Source organism: Ursus maritimus, unplaced genomic scaffold, assembly GCF_017311325.1.
Source record: "Ursus maritimus isolate PB19 unplaced genomic scaffold, ASM1731132v1 scaffold_5, whole genome shotgun sequence".
Lineage (NCBI taxonomy): Eukaryota > Metazoa > Chordata > Mammalia > Carnivora > Ursidae > Ursus > Ursus maritimus.
The window spans coordinates 2,798,495-2,821,771 of record NW_024426663.1 but is presented as its reverse complement, the minus strand read 5'-3'; the positions used below and the strand labels follow the sequence as shown (position 1 = coordinate 2,821,771).

The 23,277-nt window shown below is 42.4% G+C and overlaps 1 protein-coding gene across 2 annotated transcripts in view; it reads left to right on the top strand.

Moving 5' to 3' along the window:
- The window catches only part of MAN2A1 (mannosidase alpha class 2A member 1), a 172,447-nt gene extending 160,277 nt beyond the window's left edge, over positions 1 to 12,170 (top strand). For both annotated transcript variants that reach the window (XM_008704925.2, XM_040621982.1), the window contains exons 21-22: positions 7,681 to 7,791; positions 9,344 to 12,170. In XM_008704925.2, the coding sequence (XP_008703147.1) occupies positions 7,681 to 7,791; positions 9,344 to 9,496 (264 nt within the window). In that variant the 3' untranslated portion in view covers positions 9,497 to 12,170. The remainder of the gene's footprint in view (positions 1 to 7,680; positions 7,792 to 9,343) is intronic.
- The last annotated feature ends 11,107 nt before the right edge of the window (positions 12,171 to 23,277 follow it).

Below are 23,277 nucleotides of genomic sequence, written 5' to 3'. Positions count from 1 at the left end.
GTGCTGACTCAGCTACCCTTTATAAAACGGGGCTGATACCAGATCTGCCTGCTGCAGGCCTGTTGTGAGAAACACGTAAACTAAGGCTGTGAAAGCCCTTTGAAAACATACGTTGTTGTCCTGAGGGTCCTGACCGTACTTGCCAACTCAGGTGCAAACTGGGGTTTAGCAGAGGAAATAAAAAGCAATTTAACCATTTGACCGGGAAGAATAAAGACTGAAATGTTAATGCTTAACCATAACTGTCATGCAGAACTCAGCATTTGGGGCTGTTTTACATTATCCTATCAATCAGTGCTGCTTCCTGTGTTAGTCTTTGACTCCTAGCACATATTTCTAATAGTTGTTTAAAAGTTGACCAGTAATCCAAGGGGATTGATTGGTCCATTCAGAATCACTTCTTTAGAGAATTGCTTTCTGTTCCTTCACCTCTGATAACAGGAAAATAATCATTGAAAGAAGGTGATGTAGGTATTGAATCAAAGACAGCCTGGCACTTAAAAAGGTGTCAAGCGTAATTTCATGGTTACACTAAAAGAAGACAAATGTGACTTGGAAGAAATCCAGAAGCCAGACCTCAGCATTTTGGATTATGTTCCTATTTTGTGTGTGCTGGCAGCCCCAAACATGCAGTAATGAATCATTCCTTTGGAGGTTGCAAAGCATTTTTCCCACTGAAATAATGTCAACATTGCTCTCGGCTTCCAAGCAAGACCAGAGGTCTCCATCGGCCTGCATGTAAGGAAGCATTTTCCTGACCGCCGCCTCCCAGTATTTCCGCGAGCAGTGTGTCCGAGACCCCCGTGACACGAGGGAGCCACATCCTTCTGCCTCACCTCCTCACTGGCAGCGTGATGGACGAGGCCCCTGCTTGCCCAGCTCCTGGGCCACCGTCTGCAGGTTCCTCAACCTCACTCCTCAGGGAGAAAGTGGTTATGGGCTCGAGGAGCAGGGAGAGAGGCAAGGGAGGGTCTGCAGGGGTGCAGACCCACCAAGGCGCTGCAGCATTTCCAGTGACCGGTCCTCAGAGTCAGTGCGTCTGATCACACCGGGGAGATTTGGAAATAGAGACTTTAACAAATTTCCCCATCTCTGAGATTCTGATTCCGTAGGCCTGGGGTGGTGGAACTTAGGAATTAGTAATTTTTTAAAACTCTCATGATTCTAGAAATTACCGTTATCTCCATTTACTAAATTGGGAAAGTCAGAGTTAGAAAGTAGATGACTAAGATAAAATTACGCAGCAGTACGTGGCAGAATGGGGGCCCACAGGCAGGCTTCCTGAATCTGGGTGCTCTACTGGGCCTCAGGGGGTGGTGTGCGACTTCTTAAGAGTTACTAAATCTGCTCCTCAGAGTCCAGTTTTTCAGGAATTATTCTGTATTGGTAGATGAGTTTATGGTTTTACATAAGCATATCTTGCTCTTATTTTGATATGTTTTTGGAAAAAACTAATTGCATGTCATATAGTTGCAGTCAGATGAAGATGGGAGCAAACATCTCTTAAACCCTGTCTCACAGCACTGCCGAGTGCCCTAGCGTCTAGCCCTAGCGCAGTCCCGTCCAGCAGTGTAACTGTCTGCCTTCTCCTCCTGTAGGCTCGGCCCCTCTCTCTTCTCTTTACCGTCTCCTTTTCTTATACTGTCAAAAGCTTGAGATACTCAAAAGAAGATCTGTAAAGACTTGAAAACTGGGGAACAGGAGCACCGCTGAAGTGTTGGGGAACGGGAAAACCATGCCATTAGGAAAGGGTATTGATTAAGGGGGAAGGGAGTCTTGGTAGAGAGGATGCTGGGAGAATCTCACGGGGGCACGGATCATCGGTTGGGGTTCTGTAGGCTGCAGTGATAGGTTCAGCCTGGAATGCGGACATTCCAGGGACCAGAAGGAATTTGATTAAGCCATTTAATTAGGCTTCATGGAGCCATTCTGCCTTGGTGTTTTGGACACCAATATGTTATTCAATCTTTTTCTTTCCCCCAGATTATTTTCCCCACTTTTATGTTCAGATATATTTTATTTAATTCATTTATAGATATGTATCTTTATATCTCTATCTACCTCTATCTCTGTGTATTACATTTAGCCCTGTTCTCTGTGACATTTTATTCTAAGTTCTGCTTAACCATTTCTCGTAAATAGTTAACAAATCATTTCAACATCAGCACCACTTACTGAATGAGATTTCTCTCTCCACTTGTTTACACCGCCCCCTTTTCTTGTAAGAGGCAGTTGAAGGTTTTTACTTCATTTTGCCTTTCTTATAAGAATTGATTGGTGCTTTATTAATCTCCCTGGCTTCTGGAAAGGTGAAAATTGCGGAGAAAATTTCCTTTGTTGTACATATCTAAGAACAGCCATTCACCTTCCCTGTTCTTTCTGTCATCTTATCTTGTTGATCAAAACAGGATAACTATTATTGGACATTTTAATGAATGCCCTGGAAAATGAATTTCTACTGGTTATTTCCTGTCTCAGAACTTAAAATGCAGCGTGCAATTTTCTCACCTTTCCAGATGCCAGAATACCGGAAAGATGGATGTCGGTAGGCGTTTTCAAGGAACCTGGGCAGGTTGGAGAAATTTTTCCACCACGTGTTTAGCCATGCCTTAATCTATATAGACCTTAGACATTCTTTGACCGAGGGTGGGGACACATTTCTCTTGGAGAATCTAGTCAGAGTTACAGCTTCTTTCTTCTACAGAAGAAAAGTGGATGCACATAACGTTTACTTCAGTGTCCGAAAGAGTACTCATCTGTGAAGCTCACATTATTAATGAGCAAATCCGGTTTCTTTAGCTGTGAGCCGGGACCAGCACAGCTCTCTGTTCTGAGTTCTCACCCACTTTGATAGAGAACACTTGCCTGCTCCTTTGCTTCGGAGACACTGCCATGTGCGTGTTTAATTTTCAGAACGGCCTTAAATCCTGTTTAAAATGGGGTGAATGGATGGGTAAGCAAGCCGGATGGATGGAAATGACAGTGTCCAAACCTTCTTTCTGAATTGACGTGTGTTTTTGTTAAGCCATGGTTTTAGTGCTGCTGGAACCTTGGATTAAAGACTCCCGTTTTCTAACCTCACATCAGAGAGTGAGCTCCTTCCTGTTACAGCCTTTTCTTCTATTCCGTGAGAAGTGCTCTTTCTCTTCTCCCTCCTAGTGGGACGTCCGTGAGCGCCCATAGCTCGAGCGAAGGCAGGCGGGTGGAGCTCGTGTGTGTGAGTCACGCTGCCTTTGAGCACGTCACCTGCACTTACTGGCCGGGTCACTTAGCACACGGCCCCTCGTTCTCCCACGTGCCTCATTCTCAAGGTGGCCATGATAGTAGGACCCACCTTAGAGATGTTCTGGGGATGAAATGAGTTAATGTTTGTAGACCACTTAGAACAGTATCTGGCACGTAGTAAGCACTCAGTGCTTGACGAATGAAGGTTCTCGGTGGTGGGAGTTCAGTCGTGAGCAGTGGTGATTGTTACTAAAGATGAAATAAAAATGTAGGCACTTCTTTTTTTTATGAATTGGAGGTTGAAGTTTATTCTCAGAATAAACTCCATGTCACCTTGACGTGTATTCCATATATATTTTTTGAAAAATTATTAATAAGGTACCTCAACATTGTCTGTGTGCCAGGCATTATGCTGAGTGTTCTCTCTGTAAAGAGAGCCATATTTAGCTCTCCCAGCAGTACTGTGAAGGTAGGCAATATTGTGCCCCCCGTTATACAAGAGGAAACTAGCTGACCTAGGGATGGTAGGTAGCTTTCCCAGGTCATGCAGCCAGTAAATGGGGTGCCGAGAGGCACACCCCAGCGTGTCTGACTCCAGATGCCCACCCAGAACGTTATACTCCTCTTGTATGGGAACAGAGGGGAGCGAGAGTGCTGAAAATGTTAGGGAATACTCTGCCTGTTTTTCTCTTGACCTCAGTAATGAGGGGACACCCTTAGAAGGATCCACCCACCATCTGTGGGCAAGATCATGAAGGACTAATGTAGGGTCAGTCTGTGATCATTGTTAGTTGACTGTGCGAGGACATGCTTCACGACCGGGATGTTGACATGCGCTGGAATATAGTAATGCAGCCTTGTAGACCACCTCCGCTGTTTCAGAGGCTGCTGTGAGACGAATCGAGTTCTTCCGTGAGAGGTGATCTGTACAGGGTCCCGCACACGGCAAGTGCGCTCAGAAGGTGTTAGCAGCGATTACTGTTATTGTCACTGAGGTTGGCCCTTGATCCTCCGAGGGGCGCTTCACGCGTCTCACCGAGTTTTCTGAGTTCTGAGAGGTTAAATGACGTCTTCTCAGACACAGGACTGGTTGGTGAGAACCAGACCAAACCTTGCCCCCGATCCAGCTTTTTCTAGCTCTGATGGCTTCTTTCGGCGAGCCACACCGTCTTCCCTCCACCCCCCAGTCGCCAGAGACACCTCCCGGGCCCTGCTTAGCCTCAGAGCTGCAGGTTGCTTTATCCCCTTGAAGAAAGTTCTACAGCGGATTCTCTGAGGGACTTTGGAACACCCAAGCCTTCCTGAAGGGATTCAGCCTCAACCGTGAGCGGAGCTGTTTTACACAGACGCTTATTTTGAAGCTCCCCTAGCACAGTGCTTGGCACAATTTCGAACTTTGTAAATTTTCTTCCCTACCCCCTTCCTTTTTTTTTTTTTTCCTGAGGTCCAAATAGTACTGATACATTAATGAATATAAAAACAGGTCTTTCAAAGTCTGTTTACTCTCCTCAAGTGAACAACATCTTTTTTGTGGAGGTATCTGTTTTCTTGCATGCATATTCAAGTTAAATTCACAGTTTCCCTACTTTGAAAAACAGTTTTCTTGGAAATAAAATGACGAGACAGACTTTGAAACTGAAAAACTGCTGCTTTGCCTCAGGTATTTTTGCTTGAAAACTGATACTTTCATGAATATTTAATTTTTAAAAACTTGGACAAGATGATTGCTATTTCGGTTGGTGTTCTGGTTGTTACGAAAGTGATGCAGTTTTAGTTTTGAGAGAAAGTGGAACTTCTTTTCCATCGGTGAAAATTACTCTTTATGACTTCAATTTCTACTTTTCATGTTGTTTAAATCTCTTGTAAAATGAATGGCAAAATTCCAAAGATGCTTCCTTTTTTCTTTTTTTATTGTCACCTCCCGTCTGCTAAAGGCCTCACACATTCATTATTTCAAGAGCAGATGTGTTGCAGGAAATTTCACAAAGCCTGCTGTCAGGTGGTTTTGTGAGGATGGTCTAGTAAGTTAAAATGGCCAAATACTTAGGTTATAATGGTCGGTGCTTTTAAAAGAGCCTCATCAATAGACCATCTAAGTAGTGAATCTGAATTGGGACCTTGTTATGATCTTGATGCATGATTGTTGACATGTAGTTTGGAGGGTCTCTGATGCCTCAGCTGCAAAGTTATGATGTCACTAAAGAAAATTTGTGAATAATAAGTTAAGGGAGAGTATTGTTTAATTGGTAGCTATTGGGAAGATAATCACCAATATTTATTTGATAGATTATATTGATAGAAATCAAAATAGCTAAAATGTACCGAGGGCTTCCTCTGCTGCAGACACTGGGCTGAGTCCCTGTTACACCATTGAATTTCATTTCATCTCCATTTTATGGTAAAGGAAAAACCAGGTTTTGCTAAAAACATCTAGGAAATTGCAGAGCTAGGATCTAGATCTCGAGCTGCCTGACTCCCAACCCAGGTTCTGATCCACTTTCTACAGCTTCTGCACCAACACGTTCTGTCCTGTAAGCTAAGCCACCAAACACGGTATTGTCAGCATCTTACAAGATACCATGACTCATGAAGAAGGGAAACGTGTCCGTGCCTATTCCAAGACTATGCACTTAGTCCATGACAGAATTGCCCTTGTTGTTCTCCTGCAGACCTTATGTATATGATAAACGAAGGATTTTTTTTGCTGTGCTCTTTTCATGCTGTTTTGGGACTGTGTGAAACACATTGAAATTTTATTAGAAATCCTTATCATACGATTTACACTTGCTATGTTTATCGTGTTGGTCCTGTGATGACTCAGAATTCCTTAAATGACTTTTTCCCTCTGTCTTCAAACTAAGTCGTAGCAGTACCACAGCAAAATACCAGTGTGAAGTGTCATAAAACAGGTTATCCCCGCCAAGAATCTGAGGTGAGGACAGCTTTCAATTGTTCGGGCACATTAGAATCAAATCAGTGGTGAGAGCGCCGGCAGCTCTTCGGAAAAGGTGTCTCTATGGCACATTTAAAAATCCCATCCCCTAGTGAGGAGGATTAAGAACTTGGACATATTCGTAACTGTGGCCACAGAAGAGGAGAGGGGGTCACTTTCATCATAGGTCAGTGCGGCACACACTCAACTCCTTCGAATAGCTGGACCTTTCTTAATTCGTCCAAGGATTCTTAGTTTATTTTGCTTATTATCAGAAGCATCTCCCTCCTTTAGGAAACATAAAATTTATCAAGAGAACCGTAATTTAAAACATTCAGAGCGCTCATGGCATCCTTACTTAAATGGACGCAGGAAATTTTCCCGTAGGAAAGTGGGCACTGATCCGTGTAGCGGACTCGTCGTGTTTAGTATTTCTCTCTTCGCCTGCGCAAGAAGAATAGCTTCTGTAATGTGAATTTAAATGAAACATCAAGCTAATAAATGTGGTTGGCCTAGCAAGTGATAAGCATAACTAATTCAATTTAAATGTCTTTTGTATAAAAATAATGAACCAATGCATTAAAGATTAAAAATGTTAATGCAATTAGCAAAAATTAGCATTCAATAAAGAAGTGTGTTTCAGTTGTGAGATGGATGATACATCATTCAATGACCAGATAAGGACTAAATTCAGATACACTTTATTCAACTGATGTATATGTTAAAAACTAAATAAATAAAAATTAAATGCCTTATTTGCCCTTTGCAATGACGTGGATGGAACTAGAGGGTATTAGGCTAAGCGAAATAAGTCAATCAGAGAAAGACAATTATCATGTGATCTCACTGATGTGGACTTTAAGAAACAAAACGAGGATCGTAGGGAAAGGAGGGAAAAGTAAAACAAGACGAAACCAGAGAGAGAGACAAACCATAAGAGACTTTTAATCGTAGGAAACAAACTGAGGGTTGCTGGAAGGGAGAGGGGTTAGGGGATGGGGTGATAGACATTAAGGAGGGCATGTGATGTAACGAGCACTGGGTATTATGTAAGAGTGATGACTCACTGACCTCTACCTAGACATGAAACCAATAATACATTGTATGTTAGGTAATTGAATTTATATTTTTAAAAAATATAAATAAATAAATAAATAAATAAATAAATAAATAAATAAATAAATGCTTTATTTGAAGAAACTTTGATGAAACAGTATGTGGCATGTAGGCAAAAGGACACCCAGGTCCTCCGGGACTGTGCCAGAATCGAGGGCATGAGGTGACTTACTAAGGAACCTTAAAACATAACGTCACTTGCCTCCTTGTGGGAGAGGGAGGGGCATGTAGCAGGCGTGGCAGTGAACGTGGGACCTGAGGGGAAATGAATTTTCCTGGCTTCACTGCTAAATAAAGTGAGCATTTGTGGTTTGGGGATACTGACTTCAAGACGGTGGACTCTACAGTGGTGTCGCTATTGGCCTTAATGTTTCTGTGGCATGTTGTCACTCTCTGCTCGTCTGCAGGTGGACGGCAAGCATTCCGACGAGGCAGCCTTGATCCTCCACAGGAAGGGGTTTGACTGCCGCTTCTCTAGCAGAGACACGGGGCTGCTTTGTTCCACGACCCAGGGAAAGGTGAGCTGAAAAGTGCTTTGTGCTTGTTGACTTCATGCGCTTTGAAATCCTTGCTTTCTGCCAATAGTTCTGACAATACGATAATGTTTCATTGCCTCTTCACGGACTCCTTCGCCTCAGCTGCTGTGATCAGCTCAAGTCTCTCCATCTTAAGGCACTTTCTCAGCCTTCAATCTCTTCTCCTTGTCAGCATCAAAATGCATGTCTGGAACACGTGCACATGTGAGGACAACATTCTTAGGCCTTCTGTGGCCGGCTGACAAAGCATCTTCTTCCCACCCACCCCTCATATTTCCTGCTCTGTCATTCATGCTCATGTGGGATCTAGTTCTGGAAAGTCTCAGAGGGGCTAAAGCAGGTTTTGTCATAACTAAAGTGGGGTGGGGAGCGGTAGGGAAGCGACAGGCGACCCTGGCCAGTCGGGGAGTCTCACCACAGCCCCGGAGCAGCCTTACTTCGCTCCAGTCAGTTGTTTCCCTGGGGAAATGAGGCTCTCGATCTCCTGATGGAGCCAGGTTTGCATAGGAATCCGCGGCGTGCCAGCCGAACAGGTCCTCGGGCTGACCTGCCCTCGGGCTGACCTGCCGGCCTGCCGGTGTTTCTGTCTCCTTGGAGCCGGCCTTGCTGGTAGTTCCCCTTAGCCTCTCCTTGGAAGGAAATGAACCTCCAGCCTCTGCCTCTGGCTCTGAGCACGTTGTGCTCACAGGAGACAGCTGGATGGCACACAGGCGGGTCTACCCCATGGGGCAGCTCAGCTGACCCAGCTCTTCCCCCAAACCTCACAGATACCCTGGATCAGACTCAAGTGATTCAGTCTCCACCCTACAAATCAGAGTGTGCACAGGGTCTGAAAAGGAGAGAAAAGAAAATATGGTAGGGGGTCGAAATCCACTTAGGCAGATAAGCTGCTCCATTTCTTGTGTCATGTCTACGTGGAGTTATTGTGAAGAAAGCACTGATTTTTTTCATTATATTTACATTTTCCTTATTACCGATGTGAGTATACTTGGTTGTAAGCATTTGTATGTAGACGTTAAGGCATCAGGTCTTAAGGGGATTGTATGGTCCAGAGAGACGTAGGGTGAGAAACCCTGAGAATGGGACTCACCCGCACGAGGAGCCTTGCTTGTAGCGGGCCTGTGTCCTTCCTCTCAGTTCTTTGTGAAGAAGAAGAACCACGACTGTTAGGGTAGATGTTGAGTTTAAGAGGATACAGATGTTTTTAAAGCTTGCTGGCTCATAGATGTCTTTTCTTTCATTGAAAAAGTGTCCCCTGCCTATGGTAGTTCCCAGTAAATTCGGAATAAGAATGTGGAGTGAGCCGTCCTCTGCTGGTTACCCTTCTCCCAGGTGTCCCTCCAAGGACAGTCTGTGCCCAAGCACATACAGCTCTGCCCAGTCTCCTTCCCCTTCCCCTTTTTATCATTAAAAGAAAACTTTAAATACACTGTTTCATTCTCCTGCTATTTTCCACTGAATAAATACATAGATGTGCTCCTAATCTTTCTTCAAAGTTGACTGAACTGTGCAACTTTTTTTTATTATTTTCTAGATTTTGGTACAGAAGCTTTTTAGCATGTTTACTGTTGCAAGTCTCATACCTTCCTCATTATCCTTGATGCATTCACCTCCAGACGCCCGAAATATAAGTGAAATCCACTTGAGTCCCATGGAAATCAGCACATTCCGAATCCAGTTGAGATGAACCTGGCTTCCAGATTCAGATTGGGAAGCATTGTCTTTTACACACTTCTTGGTTTGACGTGCAATAAGGAAGCACATTTTTTAGCTTCTGGCTACTGTGAGGACATGAATTCTGTGATTGTTTTTTGGTTTTTTGTTTGTTTTGTTTTGTTTTACCAGTACAGAAAGAAAAAAAAAAAAGCCATGCTATAGCCAATTTTTTTCTTTTAAGTTCCATCCATGAACCACCACCACCATCAGTATGAATCGATGCAACGAAGGAAGAAATGTCTAAAACAACCTCTCCACAGATTGTATCTCAGGTTAAATGCTAACTAACTATGTCTGTGTCGGGGGTTGTGAAGAGATTGTTGTAAGTATTCACGTTGCTGATCCTTCATTAGTTTTACAAAAATACCCGTTTTTACCAAAATGGAATAAAAAGCTGAGGGGTAACAGCTAATGGCCAAAATGGTTGCAGTCGTTCATACCCGTTAGAAAAATTTTGTGTATTGAAATGTGTGGAAAAGTGCAATCCATCAACCCTTATGATATCTGTACATCGTTGATCTTCACACCTTTTTCTAATGTACCACTTGACCCTCCCTTTTCACCCTTTGTAAGTATTTCCAGAAGTAGCAGATTTTGAATCATTCAGTAGTAGAAAAAGAGGCATATTTTCATTACTTGACAATGTGGGATAGGTGCAATTTATTCCATTGTCACTAAAATAGAAGAAGCAATTCCATAGGTACCAGAACCTCTTTTAGGTACCAGAAGGTGTCTTTTTACACAGCTCATTTGAATACAGATGTTCGGAGAGGGGTTTTCTATTTTAAAAATAACCATATCAAGATAAATGTGCCTTATTTTTTTATAAGTCTTGTTAAATCTTTTGGTGTCCATATGACTGTTTGAGGAAGGGGGGAGCGGGCGGGGGGCGGGGAGAATGTGGGTACTTTCTATGACACGTAAAGTGTTACCAGTTTTGCCTGACAATGCTGGCCACGTTCTGATCTGTTTCATTAAATTTGTGGTGATGTTATTCTAAACATTTTGACTATTTGAATGTACTGAGATGTCAGAAAACAAAACAAGGAAGAAAAAATACTGCTAATTAAAATATGCTGCTGCCAAGACGACTGCAGCTTGAAGCAAGGATTTTGTAACATGCAAAATCCATACACTGTTTCCATTTCCAAGGAGGTAACTCTATGAAAGAATGCTTTAAAAGGGAACCTGTTTCGAAACCCACTTATATGTAGTTCATCGTGATTTATTTTATTAAAGAACATGTGTGTTGAGTGAATTTCAAACTTTTGTACGTGCTAACCTCAAAGTGAAGTTCCAAGCCTATGTGCCATTACAGTACTTTTGATAACATTTATTTGGGATCACCATTAATGTGACATTAAAATTGAAGCAACATTAGAAACATTTAGAGTATTCAGTTTTAGGATAGAAAGGATTCGTTGAGTATGTACACTTTTGAAAATTCTCTTTGTGTTACCGAATAAATTTAGTATTCTCTGACTTTAAACTTCCTTTTATCTCCTGCCATTCCAGCATCTTCGTAGAGAAGTTGAAACCTAATTTCCGCTTCACCATGTGGTCTGATAGATCATCTGTTGGTTTTTTTTTTTTTTTATCAAGATGCAGCTCCTAAGATTATCGCTAAGTTATGTTAAGTTCATAAACTTTTTTCGCCTTTAATGATTAAGGAAACAATACTAGTGTTGATGAAGATATTATAAGGGAGTAATTTCATGCAATAAACATGTACTGTAAGTTTCCTTCCTCATTTTGAGGGATAAACAACTAAAAGGAAAAAAAAAAAAAAAGAAAAACTTCCTTTTTGTGGACATCTGTAGATGTTAAGATTGCCAGAAGCAAATCCCAGGAATAAGATCAGTATTTTCATTGCATCTTAAATGTAAAACCTTCCTTTGGGAGTTCACTGTGTTCTGTGGTTAAGTGGGTGCGCTTAATCATCCTGGAAATTCTGATCAGTTGAAATAAAAAACCTTGATGCAATAACAGTGGTTTTGCCACTTCTGGTTGTTTGAGGTGGATCTGTCCCGTGTCAGTCCGGGTCTTGGTGTGTGTTGCCACCAGCGGTTCACAGGTAAAGCAGAAATTCTCTTTAAACCAGCAAGTTTCTGCTTTTTATTTTTAGAATAAATCATCAGGGAAATGAAGAGAGGATGCTTTTGCTTTGGGTCGTGGTCAAGAACCGATTAAATAACGTAGTGTCTCTGGCACACACTAAAACCACACACTTCAGTTGTGATCTCGGTGGCATATCTGTTTGCTTAGGTATTTTTACATTTGTTATCGCAGATGTTCAGTTGAGCAAGTAGTTCATTCCGTCCTGTGATTTTTTTTTTTTTTGAAAATTTGAGCTTATACCTGCAGTGTTTGAGAACTCGGCCTCTTTGTTTTCTTCAAATACTGATTAAAATAAAATGCTATCAAATGTGTTGTGAAACATTGTAATTACCTTCCCATGTCTTTGTTGTACTTGTGCCGAAATGTTTTCACATTCCTTTGTCTGGAAGAAAATCTTTGCTTTGATTTTGATTATGTTGCTTATCTTGGAATCAAATAGGTTTTGATATTTTTCTCTTGGAAGATTTTATATCTTTTTGGGAATATGTAATATAAGATCTCTAATAAAAGACAAATCTTACCATGTACACAGTCCTCTAGAGTGCTGCTTAAGTCTTATTTTTTAAACAACGTATATTAATACGTTTTGAGGGGTAGGGTAAAACAGTGAGGGTCTATTCTTTGTTCTTTCAGGAATGAATCACTCCACCTTCTGCCCAATTCTATTTGGGAAATACAGTTTTAGAGAGCAAGTGGCAGACAGGGTGGGAGGGGTGGTGAGTTTCTTGTCTGGATTTGGGGTCACCTTTGCGTTTGGAGTCTAGGAACCTTCCTGACAGCCCGGTACCTGTGGGGCCTTCTGAGCCAATTGGAGGAGCGTGTTCTTGTCAGATTCCATTTATTACAGGACAAAAATGAGAGTAAGACAACACGTGGGCCAAGAAGGTCCTTGTGAGCTGATCCAGAAGGTAGAGTGGGTTGAGAGTGGGACCTGGAGGAACTCCAGCAGCCTGCTGGCCCCAAGCAGCACCCCGTGTAGTAGCTTTCAGGGAGTTCCTTCAAAGCCAGGAGGTGAGGGCAGCTGAAGGACAAATACACTGGAGGTTCATCTGGGTTAGCCAGGCAAGTGATAGATGCCAACTAGGGAGTTTGGGCTTGTTTTGGGTGACTTAGTTAAGAGGCTCATCAACCTGTAATATGTATATACCAAACTGTAAAAACTTAAGAGAAATAACCATAATCATTTCATTAGCAGATAATGAAAATTGTCTTTGGCTCCATCATATTTGATTATCAACATGCCTTGAATATTAAAAGTTGGAAAGAAAAACTTGATTTAGGTACATATTTGCTCGCATGCCTCCTATGAAGCTGTGAACCGAAACCAAAGAGGTGTGATTGTGACCAGCTGGCTGAAGGGGTAGCCGGAAGGGGAGTCACCGAGATTTAGCAAAGTCCCCGCGCCGCTGTATGTGAGAGCAGAGCACAGACGCCCGAGGAGAGGCTATCAGACGAGACTCCCCTCAGTGGACACCAGCTGAAGCAAAACTAGAAAATTTATTGGTCCCAGTAACTAACAGTCAAGGGTAGATAGAGCACTCCAAATACGGTCAGAGCCAAGTATGAGATGATGTCATCCAGGATCTGTCTTTATCTCCTGGTTTTGCTTTCCTCTCCATGGTTCTCATGCCCGGGCAAGGGCTGCACATTTGAGGGCAAAATGGCTGCCAGCAGAACCAGACTCGCGTCCAGCCGGCATGGTGACCACAGTGAAAGAGAGCACCTTTAATTTCTCAGCAAATGTCCTGGGACTGATGTCACTGGCTGTCACCTGGCTCATATGCTAATGCCCATGGTGAGGGCAGAGTTTAGTTCACGTGAATCACACGGAATCACCTAGGTGAGAAATAGTCCTCCCCCTCCCCAACATGCACACCCACAGAAAATGGGATTCTGAAACCAGAGAAAAGAGCTGGGTACTTTGAACACTAGGCAGACAAAATACAGTAGAAATACATTTCAGAAGACCCAATACACAGATTTGAAGGAAACAGCACACCCAGTTTCAGTTCCAGGAAAGTTCCATGGAAGAGGTAGACTTGAGATAGTTCTTAAAAGATGCATTTGATTTTAACAGAGACAATACGTGTGTTCCTCGGAAAAGACAGAATAAGGAAAGATGGTAACGTGAAGCATAGAGAACTGAAAACAGTTTCTTCTGCCTGCAGCAGTGCCATCCAATAAAACTTTCTTTAATAAGGGCAAGTTCATTACACTTGTGCTGTCCAATAGAGTAGCCACTAGCCACATGTGGCTTTTGAACATTTGAAATGTAGTAGTGCAACTAGGAACTGAATATCTTAGTTTAATTAAATTTAAATAGCAACATGTGGCCACTGTTTTAGCACCGGTCTGTACATGGTATGTCTAGGACGGTAGCAGGAAATATAACCAAATATGTAAGTTAAGATCACATGTGCTAGAATCCTGCTACTGAATGTGGTTCTCAGACAAGAAGCTGTGACATCACCTGAAAACTGGTTGGAAATGCAGAATCCCAGGCCCCACCTCAGACCTGCTGAGTCACAATCTGCACTTTACCAAGATCCCTAGAGGATTCATATGCACACTAAAGCACTGGCCTGGAACATTCCTCAGGAAGTAATTTCTCTCTGCTCTTACCGAACTTGTCTTGACCATAACTCCTATACCTTACAATCTCTAGGAAGCATCCCATAGTACCTGTCCACTTGTCCCACTGCCACCCAATTTCAGGCAACCCTTGTGTACATGGACTCTGCCTTATAACAGCTCTGTCTACTCCTGCTCCTGCCCCCTGACGTCTCTCCTTTTCACACAGAAGCCAGAAAGTGAAATTCGAAACATATCTTCCTTGTTGAAAATTGTGTGTTTCCCATTACACCAGAATAACAAAAACTCTCACCATGGTCTAGAAGACCTGCCTGGCTTGGTCCCTGCCCTTCCCCCTCATCTCAACTTTGAGAAGGGGGTGCGGGTGTTTAAGAAATCCTTTCCTGAGCCAAATCAGCCTTATCTTCTACCATGCCCCCATCTTACTGTTGTCTAGGGTCCTCACGGGTCTCTAACATGCCAAGATGATTCCTCTTGGGGGCTTTGCCCTTGTTCCTGTTTCAATGTTGCTCTCAAATCCTCCCCTGGCAGGCGCCTTATTATTCTGGTTTGGTTCAAGCGCCATCTTCTCAAGAATCTTCCTTGACCAGCCAATTTAAACTAGTCCCACCTCCACTCCCTCGCTGAGTATTTTTATTACACTGCTTCTTCTCTGCTGAAACAGTGCCAAACTTGAAATTATGTAGTTTGCCTTCCCCACTAGAATATACGCTCTCCTGAAGGCAAGAACCCCAGCATTCATTCAGCATCACATCCCCACGCTTAGAACAGCAGGCGTTCGGAAAATATTTGCTCAATAAATGAATGAAAATATGTTTACCACCAGTAAATGTTGGGAAACAAGAATTACAATTTTTCCATATCCCTTACATCTTAATCTGTTCATGTTATTTTCCTGCTCAAAAATCTTCAGGAAGGTCCCATGACCAAAATTATAGAAGTTTCAAGCTGCATTCCTAACCTCCCTGAAGGATATAACCTCCTTCTGGAAGATCCTGTAGTTGCTTAATGACCAGGCATTGCCCTCTGCCTTCCGTGCTAATAAACCCTGATTTTATTCATGATCAGATACCCATGAGCTTCAGGAGGTGAATTATTCTTGATCTAAATTAGTCTTGAGAATTTTCTTCTCCAGGCTGGATGATGAATTTAGGAACTGGCATGTGACACAATTTTGGCCAATGAACTATGATGGGAAGTCAGTTGAGAACTCCTGGGGGAGGCGTCCTTCCTCTTAAGGAGGGAGCATCTTACCTTCTGAGGGCAATGTTTAAAGGCAGTATTGGCGTAAGTGTTGATGCTGGAGCTGCTGCAGCCATTTTTGCAGTGACAAGACTGAGGACAAAGGTCAACTAGATGAGCAAGGGAAAAATGAGTAGAGCATGGGTCCCTGATGATGCTGAGCGGTTGAACTCCAATCTTCTTGTTATGTGAAATAGTGCCGCCTTGCTATTTAAGCCATTTGGAGTTTAGTGTTTTGTTAGAAAGAGCTAAAAACATTTAAACTGGTGATTCTCCCCACCGCCCCAGCGCCGTGCTTTCTCAGTTAGGTACTTTCCAGAACAGGTTTGTGTGTACTTGCGCGACTAAGGCTCAGTCGTAGTCGCTTCCTCAGAACACATCCTCTTCGTCCCTGCTGCTCCCATCACCTTGTATATTTTGCTCAATATGTTTAATAAAATTGTGTTTAATTAATTACATCCTATAGAGATTTCTTTCAAATGTAAGGTTTTTTAAAAATGCCAAGTGAGTTAAGGATGTGTGTACGAGTACCGTGCCTGAAGGTTGCCGAGTTCCTTTGGCACATATATCAGCGTTTCATTCACTTCAAATGTGGGATTGGGGCTGGCTCCTGTGTCGCGAGATGAACCTTCCAAACACCAAACAAAATCTGGAAGGCGGAGGAGAAAAGGACCAAGGGGCTGGGGTGGGAGCAACGAGTCGGTGGGACTAGCTCCTTTGAAGCATGTCACCTAGCGCTTTAAATATTTTAATATTTTTTCCCAATAGATGTATATCATTGAGAGACTATAAGTGAATTTCTGAATCTCCAAACAGGCAAAGGAGGGAAATTGGAAGAGTGCTATTTAAAAGGGCATATTTTAAGGGCTTTGGATGGGGCCTAGTGTTCTTGGCTCCCACGCTCCATATAGTTTCCAATTTTTTTATTCACAAGCTTAGCCTTGGGGCTCATTTTCTGGTCCCAAATCTAAATAGCAATGCTACCAAGCAAGGTGTGTCTCCAGGGTCTGGATGTATAAAACTTCACTAAACCAAATGGAGCCTTCTTTGGTTGGCTTTCAAAGCATGATCTGCAGTGGCAGTGAGGCCTTTGTTTTGGTCCGAAACTCCCTTCTGGAGCGGAAGATCAGAGCACTTGCCTTTCTTGGGATGGGTTTCCTTGGCCTCATGCAGGACTGAAATCATTTCGGGCTGCCTGTATGGAAGTGAGTTTTCAAGAAAAACAATTTGACTCATTCATTTGTCTTCCTAAATGGATTTTTAAAATGCAGTTAATAAGATTACTTTGAAGTTAGAATCTATTTTCTTAGGTAAAATCTACAAATTAATCCTCACTGAATTTATGGGGCTCCCCTTAATAGAGCCTGAAGGTAATCTGTTTTAGATTTTGCACTGAGCTTTCAATAAACATGAACTGAAGTTGTCATTTGGGCAGGGTACCTGTGCTAGGCTCCGAGGGAGAAGGATTTTAAGGATCTTACCCTCCAGTCTAGAAAAGGAGAGAAGAAGTCCTGTATGGAGTCAAGAAGCCATAGAGAGAGCAAGAGAGACACCTTAGCGGTGGCTGCCCAGAAGATGGCTCTTTGGAGTACAGGGAAGGAGACTTGGCTTCTGTCTGGAGTGATGCGGGGGGACGGCCAAGGAGGTGGGAGGATCTGAGCGAAGCCTGGAAGGATGGACGTTTATCACCAACTAGGCGTGGGAGAGGAGGTGACATGACACCAACGGCACCAAAACAAGATATCTCAAATCTGGTGGAAGTTTCATGAAGGGAAATCACTGGAGGTTAGACTGGAATTGTCTTCGCTGAATTTAAAGACCCTCCATAATCTGTATGTAAACTTTGGACGCTACCGAAGAGAACGGGTATGCGGTAATGTGCCCATGAAGATTGATCTGTTGGCACATTGAAGAACTGAAAGCAAAGAAACGTAGGTGTCATTTTCAGGAAACTTTAATGCAATGTCACATAGTTGCCAAAATTGTGAAGAAAAGGACACCTGTATCACTGAATTTGTGAAAGTTTTATTGTAGCTATGTGATGCTGGATTAAGGAATTACAAAATGTGTATTTCTTATATGTGAGTCTGTTGACTCCAGACCTCCACGGCCATGATACAGTGAAGACTTCAGTGTCAATTCCCAGCTTGGACAGAACAATTTTACAGGGTATTTCATTAGTCCACAGTCAATCTATTTCAGGACTGTCTCTAGGGTTTAATTTGTCAACCATAAATTCAGGAATATTTGTCACCTAGATAAGAGGTTAAAGAATTAATGAGACACATTGTTAAATACTTTCAGCTTTAAAAGGGTTTAATATTTTAAAGTTTAGTAGAACCTTGTCATAATGCAATCTCTGGGGCCTGTGTCATTGAAATGTGATAGTGATGAGTTTTTATAATTCAGTAAAAACTGCAGCAGGTGAAAGATTAGCCCACCCTGAATCCCACCGTATTTGCATGAGGAGAGATGAGTAAGGTTTCAGCAAAGTTGAAGCCCCAGTTCCTGTAGCTTTCACGAGTACTGGAAAGATGGAGCTCTGTGAAGTACAAAACTTCAAATTAGAAGGAAACACAAGGGGCAGGGTGGCACCAGCAAAAACGACTGGTCTCTGAAACTATGCACTTGGCTTCATTGAAATCCCGAGAAATAAACAATGAAAGTGAAAGCTCTTTAATATTTTAAGAGAAACTACCTATTTGAGCACCTGGTGTCAGGGAGCCAGGAGGCTATAGGAGCTCAGAACTTGCCAGGGTTCCAAAGAGAAGACCAACTGTCTCTCTCAGACCTACGGAGCCTGGGAGCTCAGAGTGTGACGTTACCGTCTGTGCGACTGTGATGACCAGCTACCCGGTAACGTTCAGGAAGCAGTAGGGCTGTGGCAGTGGGCACACTTTGGTTTTTCTGGGGCCAAGGGAAAAAGAAAGGATCACCAAACGTTGATTCCTTTGTTCCTCTTCCTTTTTTGGAAGGTATAGTAAAAAGCAAACTAGTGGTAAAATAATAACAAAAAATAATAATGGGGTGAACGGATGAAATAGGTGAAGGAGATTATACTTATCATGATGAGCACTGAGTAATGTATAGAATTGTTGAATTACTGTATTGTACACCTGAAATTAATATAACAGTATGTTAACTATAGTGAAATTAAAAAAATAAAAGGGGCGCCTGGGTGGCTCATTGGTTAAGTCTCTGCCTTTAGCTCAGGTCGTGATCTTGGGGTTCTGGGATTGAGCCCCACGTCAGGCTCCCTGCTCAGCGGGGAGTCTGCTCTTCCCTCTCCCTCTGCCCCACCCACACCCCCCCAGCTCATGCTCTCTCTCTCTCTCTCTCAAATAGATAAATAAAATCTTTAAATAATAATAATACTAATAATAATTCCCAACTTTTATTGAGTGTTATGTGCCAGGCACTGTAAACATGTGACATACTTATATCATTGAATCCTTACAACAAACCTATACAGCTATACTATTATTATACCCATTTTACAGAGCTGGAAAGTGAAGGTTAATGAAACTGAACTCCAACCTTAGTCTATCTAGGCACCTGAGAACTACAGTCTACAGGCCAAAGCTAGGCCACTGCCTGTTTTCTTAAATAAAGTTTTATTGGAACATAGTGACGCCGTTGGTTTACATACTTTCCATGTCTGCTATATGGCTACGAAGGCAGAGTTGAGCAGTTGTAACAGAGACCATATGGCCCCCAAAGCCGAAAACGAACAGTCCTTCAGAGAAAGAATAGACCTCTTGTCTGACTGTTGAGTCCACTTGGTGTGGAATCCCTAGAGTTGTCACTTCAGGGAATATTTTAGTTAAAAGAGAATGGATGGGGTGCATGGGTGGCTCAGTCAGTTGAGTGAGAGACTCTTGGTTTTGGCTCAGGTCATGATCGAGCCCTGCCTGCATTGGGCTCCACAATCATGTGGAGTCTGCTCAAGATTCTCTCTCCCTCTCCCTCCCACCACTTGTGTGCTCTCTCTCTCTCTCTCAAATAAATGAATAAGTAAAATCTTTATTAAAAAAAGAGAAAGAATGGAAAATGTGATATCAGTAGTGGAAAGAGCACTAGACTGAGATCCTGTCAAAAGTGGCCATGGGACCTTGGAAAAGTCACTCCACCTCCTAAGAAATCTTTTTTCTGATCTACTAACTGAAGCCACACTGCCAAGTTTCCAAATTAGAAGGTGTCCTAAACACTTCTTTCTTGTTTGCAAAAAGCTATTTTAACAGATGAAATAAAATGCATTTCTACTGGTTCTCCATGGCAACACTCACAGCCCTTGCCAAGTCACCTTTTAAAGTCCTATTTCTCCAATGTTTTGGTTATGGCACCTTTGGGTAGCTAGACGTTTGGGAATGGAAATAGAATTAGCTGTTTGATGCAAAAATGTATTTTTGTTTTGTTTTTGTGAACATCAGTGTTTCCTTCTCCTGAAACAACCTAAGCCTGAAGCTTTCTCTGGAGAGGTAGAAGCCTGAAGTTGAAGAGGAACCTGAAAAATCCTGAACGGACTATGTGCAAACCATTGAGTTTTACCGTGAGTGAGCCCTGAAAACTCCCACACAGCGCGGCTTCAGATGAGTGCAGGTGCCCCTGGGTCAGGAGAGGCTTCCGCTGACGGACTAACACGAGAGGTCCCGTCAGATCTCAAGGAATCTTCATCTTCGGCCTTCTCTGGTTCAAATCAGTCCTGCTGTAGCTTTGCTCTGAAAGTCTGAGGGAAAGGTCTGCTTAGCAAAATACAGGCTGCCTTGTGAGAAGCTCCTCAGCTATCGCCTTTTGCAAAGAGGATTTGATGGGAAGGCTGGCGTTGAGATCTTTGTCTTGTTCCGTGATGCGACATCGTAGCTGGAAATAAGCAACGTGCTCGTTTGGTGATCCTGTCTTGACTCTTTTCTCTTTAGGGTTTGAAGACTTGGAGTGGGAGCCAGAAGGACATAATTAAATGTAAGTCTCTGAATTCAACCTCAGTCAAGTTTGAGTCTGAGAGAAGCTATATGAATATGTTAGGAACTGCAAAATGTCAGAACTTCGTGTGCATCGTTTGAAAATGAACTTCCATTTGGCTAATATCAGCTGTGGCCTGTTGGGTCTCAAGCTGATAAAGCACCGTGTGTTCGGAGCTCACTGCGTCTTTACCTCCTCTTACGATACAAGGCATTTGAGGTGGGTTGAATGGTGGCTCCCAAAAAGATCTGTCTGTGTCCTTATCCGGGGAACCTGCGAATGTTACCTTATTTGGGAAAGGGGCCCTTGCAGATGTAATTATATTAAAGACCTTAAGATGAGATCATCCTGGATTATCCGGGTGGGCCCTAAATCGAATGACAAATACCCTCAGTAAGAACCAGAATAGAAAACACAGTGAAGAGGAGGCAAGGTGACCTCAGAGGCAGAGACTGGAATGACGCGGCTGCGAGTCAAAAAATGCCAACTGCTACCAGAAGCTGGCGGAGTCAAGGAAGCGTTCTCCCCTGGCTCCTCCAGTGGGAGTGCGGCCCTGCTGACGCCTAGATTTTAGACTTTTCTGGCATCTGGAACTGTGAAAGAATAAACTTCTGTTGTTTTAAGTCACCCGGTTTGTGGTAATTTTTACAGCAGCCTCAGGAAACTAGTAGAGTTCTCAAAACACATTTATCCGAGCCATCCCGTGCCCTCTGGAGAAGCGCACAGGGATCCTGTCCGAGAACGAAGGGCTGCGGGATTACGCCGATTTGTGACAGACATGGTACTGGGCCGAGAGGAGAGAGGCACAGACTAGACAAGACCTTCAGTATCGGATTCGTTCTGTGGGATGACTGCCCCACCGGCACTTCAGGATACAAGTTGGAATAAAAACAGGAAGGTGTTCTCACTGATTTGCCACCATTTACCACAGAATGTGACTCATCTACTTCCAGTCCATTTGAGTAAAGTCTTTTCAAGATGAAATCACTGGATACTTGTCAATAATAGAGAATATGAATAATTTTCACTTCTCAGGAACGTCTAATTTTTAGAGCACTTTTATTATGCAGACCAATTTGCACCCTCTCTTCTCACAATAACTCTGTGAAGCAGGTCAGACAGGTATGATTATGGATCTTTCAAAGCTGTGCATCTTAACGCTGGAGAGCTAATGACGGAAGCCAGATTGGAAGATTATTTTTCCCGATCCAATACCCTGCTCATCGGCTTACTCTTCAGGGAATAACTGCACTTAACAGAGACTTGACAAACTGACACCATATTTACCTGGAAATATCCTTGCATGATACCAGAAAAAAAAGAAAACAAGCTTTAAAGAAGAAAAATAGAGATTTTTCCCTACCACATAACAAAACACACATATAAAATACACACATGTGTCCTACATAGAATATGATAAAGATTGCTTTCACACTGGTGGTAAAGAGGTAGATCAATAAATAGTAGCATGTTTTATTTGGAGAAAAATAAAATTGCATATCTACCTCAAACACACATAAAAATAATTTGCAGATGAAAGATTTATTGCAAAAATTAAGACTACAAATATAATAGAGGAAATGCAGGAAAATATCTTAAATCATTTGAGAGTAAAAGCCTTCCTATGCCTGGTATGAACTTGAGAGCAAAAAAAAAAAAATAGACAAATTTGATTACAAAAGTTAAAAATCGTATGGCCAAAGATGCCATCAATAAAGTTAAAAAAAAAAAAAGAAAGCAAATTTATTCAACACTTTTGGAGTTATTTATTCAAGTATGGGCCAGACACTGTAGTCGGAGCTGGAAACAGAACAGTGAATAAGCCAAGTCCATGCCTGACCTCACGGAACTTGTGATCCGGTGAGTGAGGAACCCACACTGAACAAGTACCTTTGAGTGTAATGTGTATTATAAAGGTCAAGTCTGGTTGCCATGGGAACGTGTGATGTGGGTGAGTGTTGACAGACAAGAAGCTAACATCTCTAATGTATAAAGAACTCATGGAAATCAGTGAGAAAACTATTAGCATAGAAAAATTGACAAAGGATATCCAGTGGAAATTCCCACATGAAGAAATATCGTCCACCAATAAACATATGAAAAGATATTTATCTTCATGAATGATCAAACGCATGCAAATCAAAGGCAGATATAATGTCTTACCTATCAGATTATCAAAGAATAAAACGAGTTACGATAGTTCGTGATGTTGATGTTAACGATGAGGTAATGATGAGATGTAGAGGGTTGGGCGCTCTCGCATACTTCAGTACAAGGGTAAATTGTAGAAAGTCTGATGTGCATATTCACATTTACTATTTAAAAATGTGTTACCCTGTCTAATATGTTATGGGCTGAACATTGCTGTCCTCCCCAAAATTCATATGTTGAAGCCCCAACCTCACAATGTGATGGTATTTGGAGATGGGGCCTATGGGAGGGAATTAGTGTTAGATGAGGTCATGAGGGTCGAGTCCCATGACGGGATCTGAGCCCCCATGAACGGAGACAGGAGAGCTTGTTCTCTCTCTCTCCAGGGACACACTCTGCAGAAAGGCCGTGTGAGGATATAGGGTATTATAAAGGATTATGCAGCAACTGATAGGGAGATTCTTACATATAGACACGGGAATATGTCTTCAGATATTTTGTTAAGTGAGAATTATAGCTCAATATGTATAATATGATCCATTTATGTAAACAATATATATATAAAGGCAGACGCAGACATTTTTATGCAACCATTTATAAAGCGCTAGAGTGTGCCAAGTACTGTGCTCAGCATTTAACATAATTTATCTCTTTTTTTCCCATAAAAGAGCCACATGTGGTAGGTAGTAT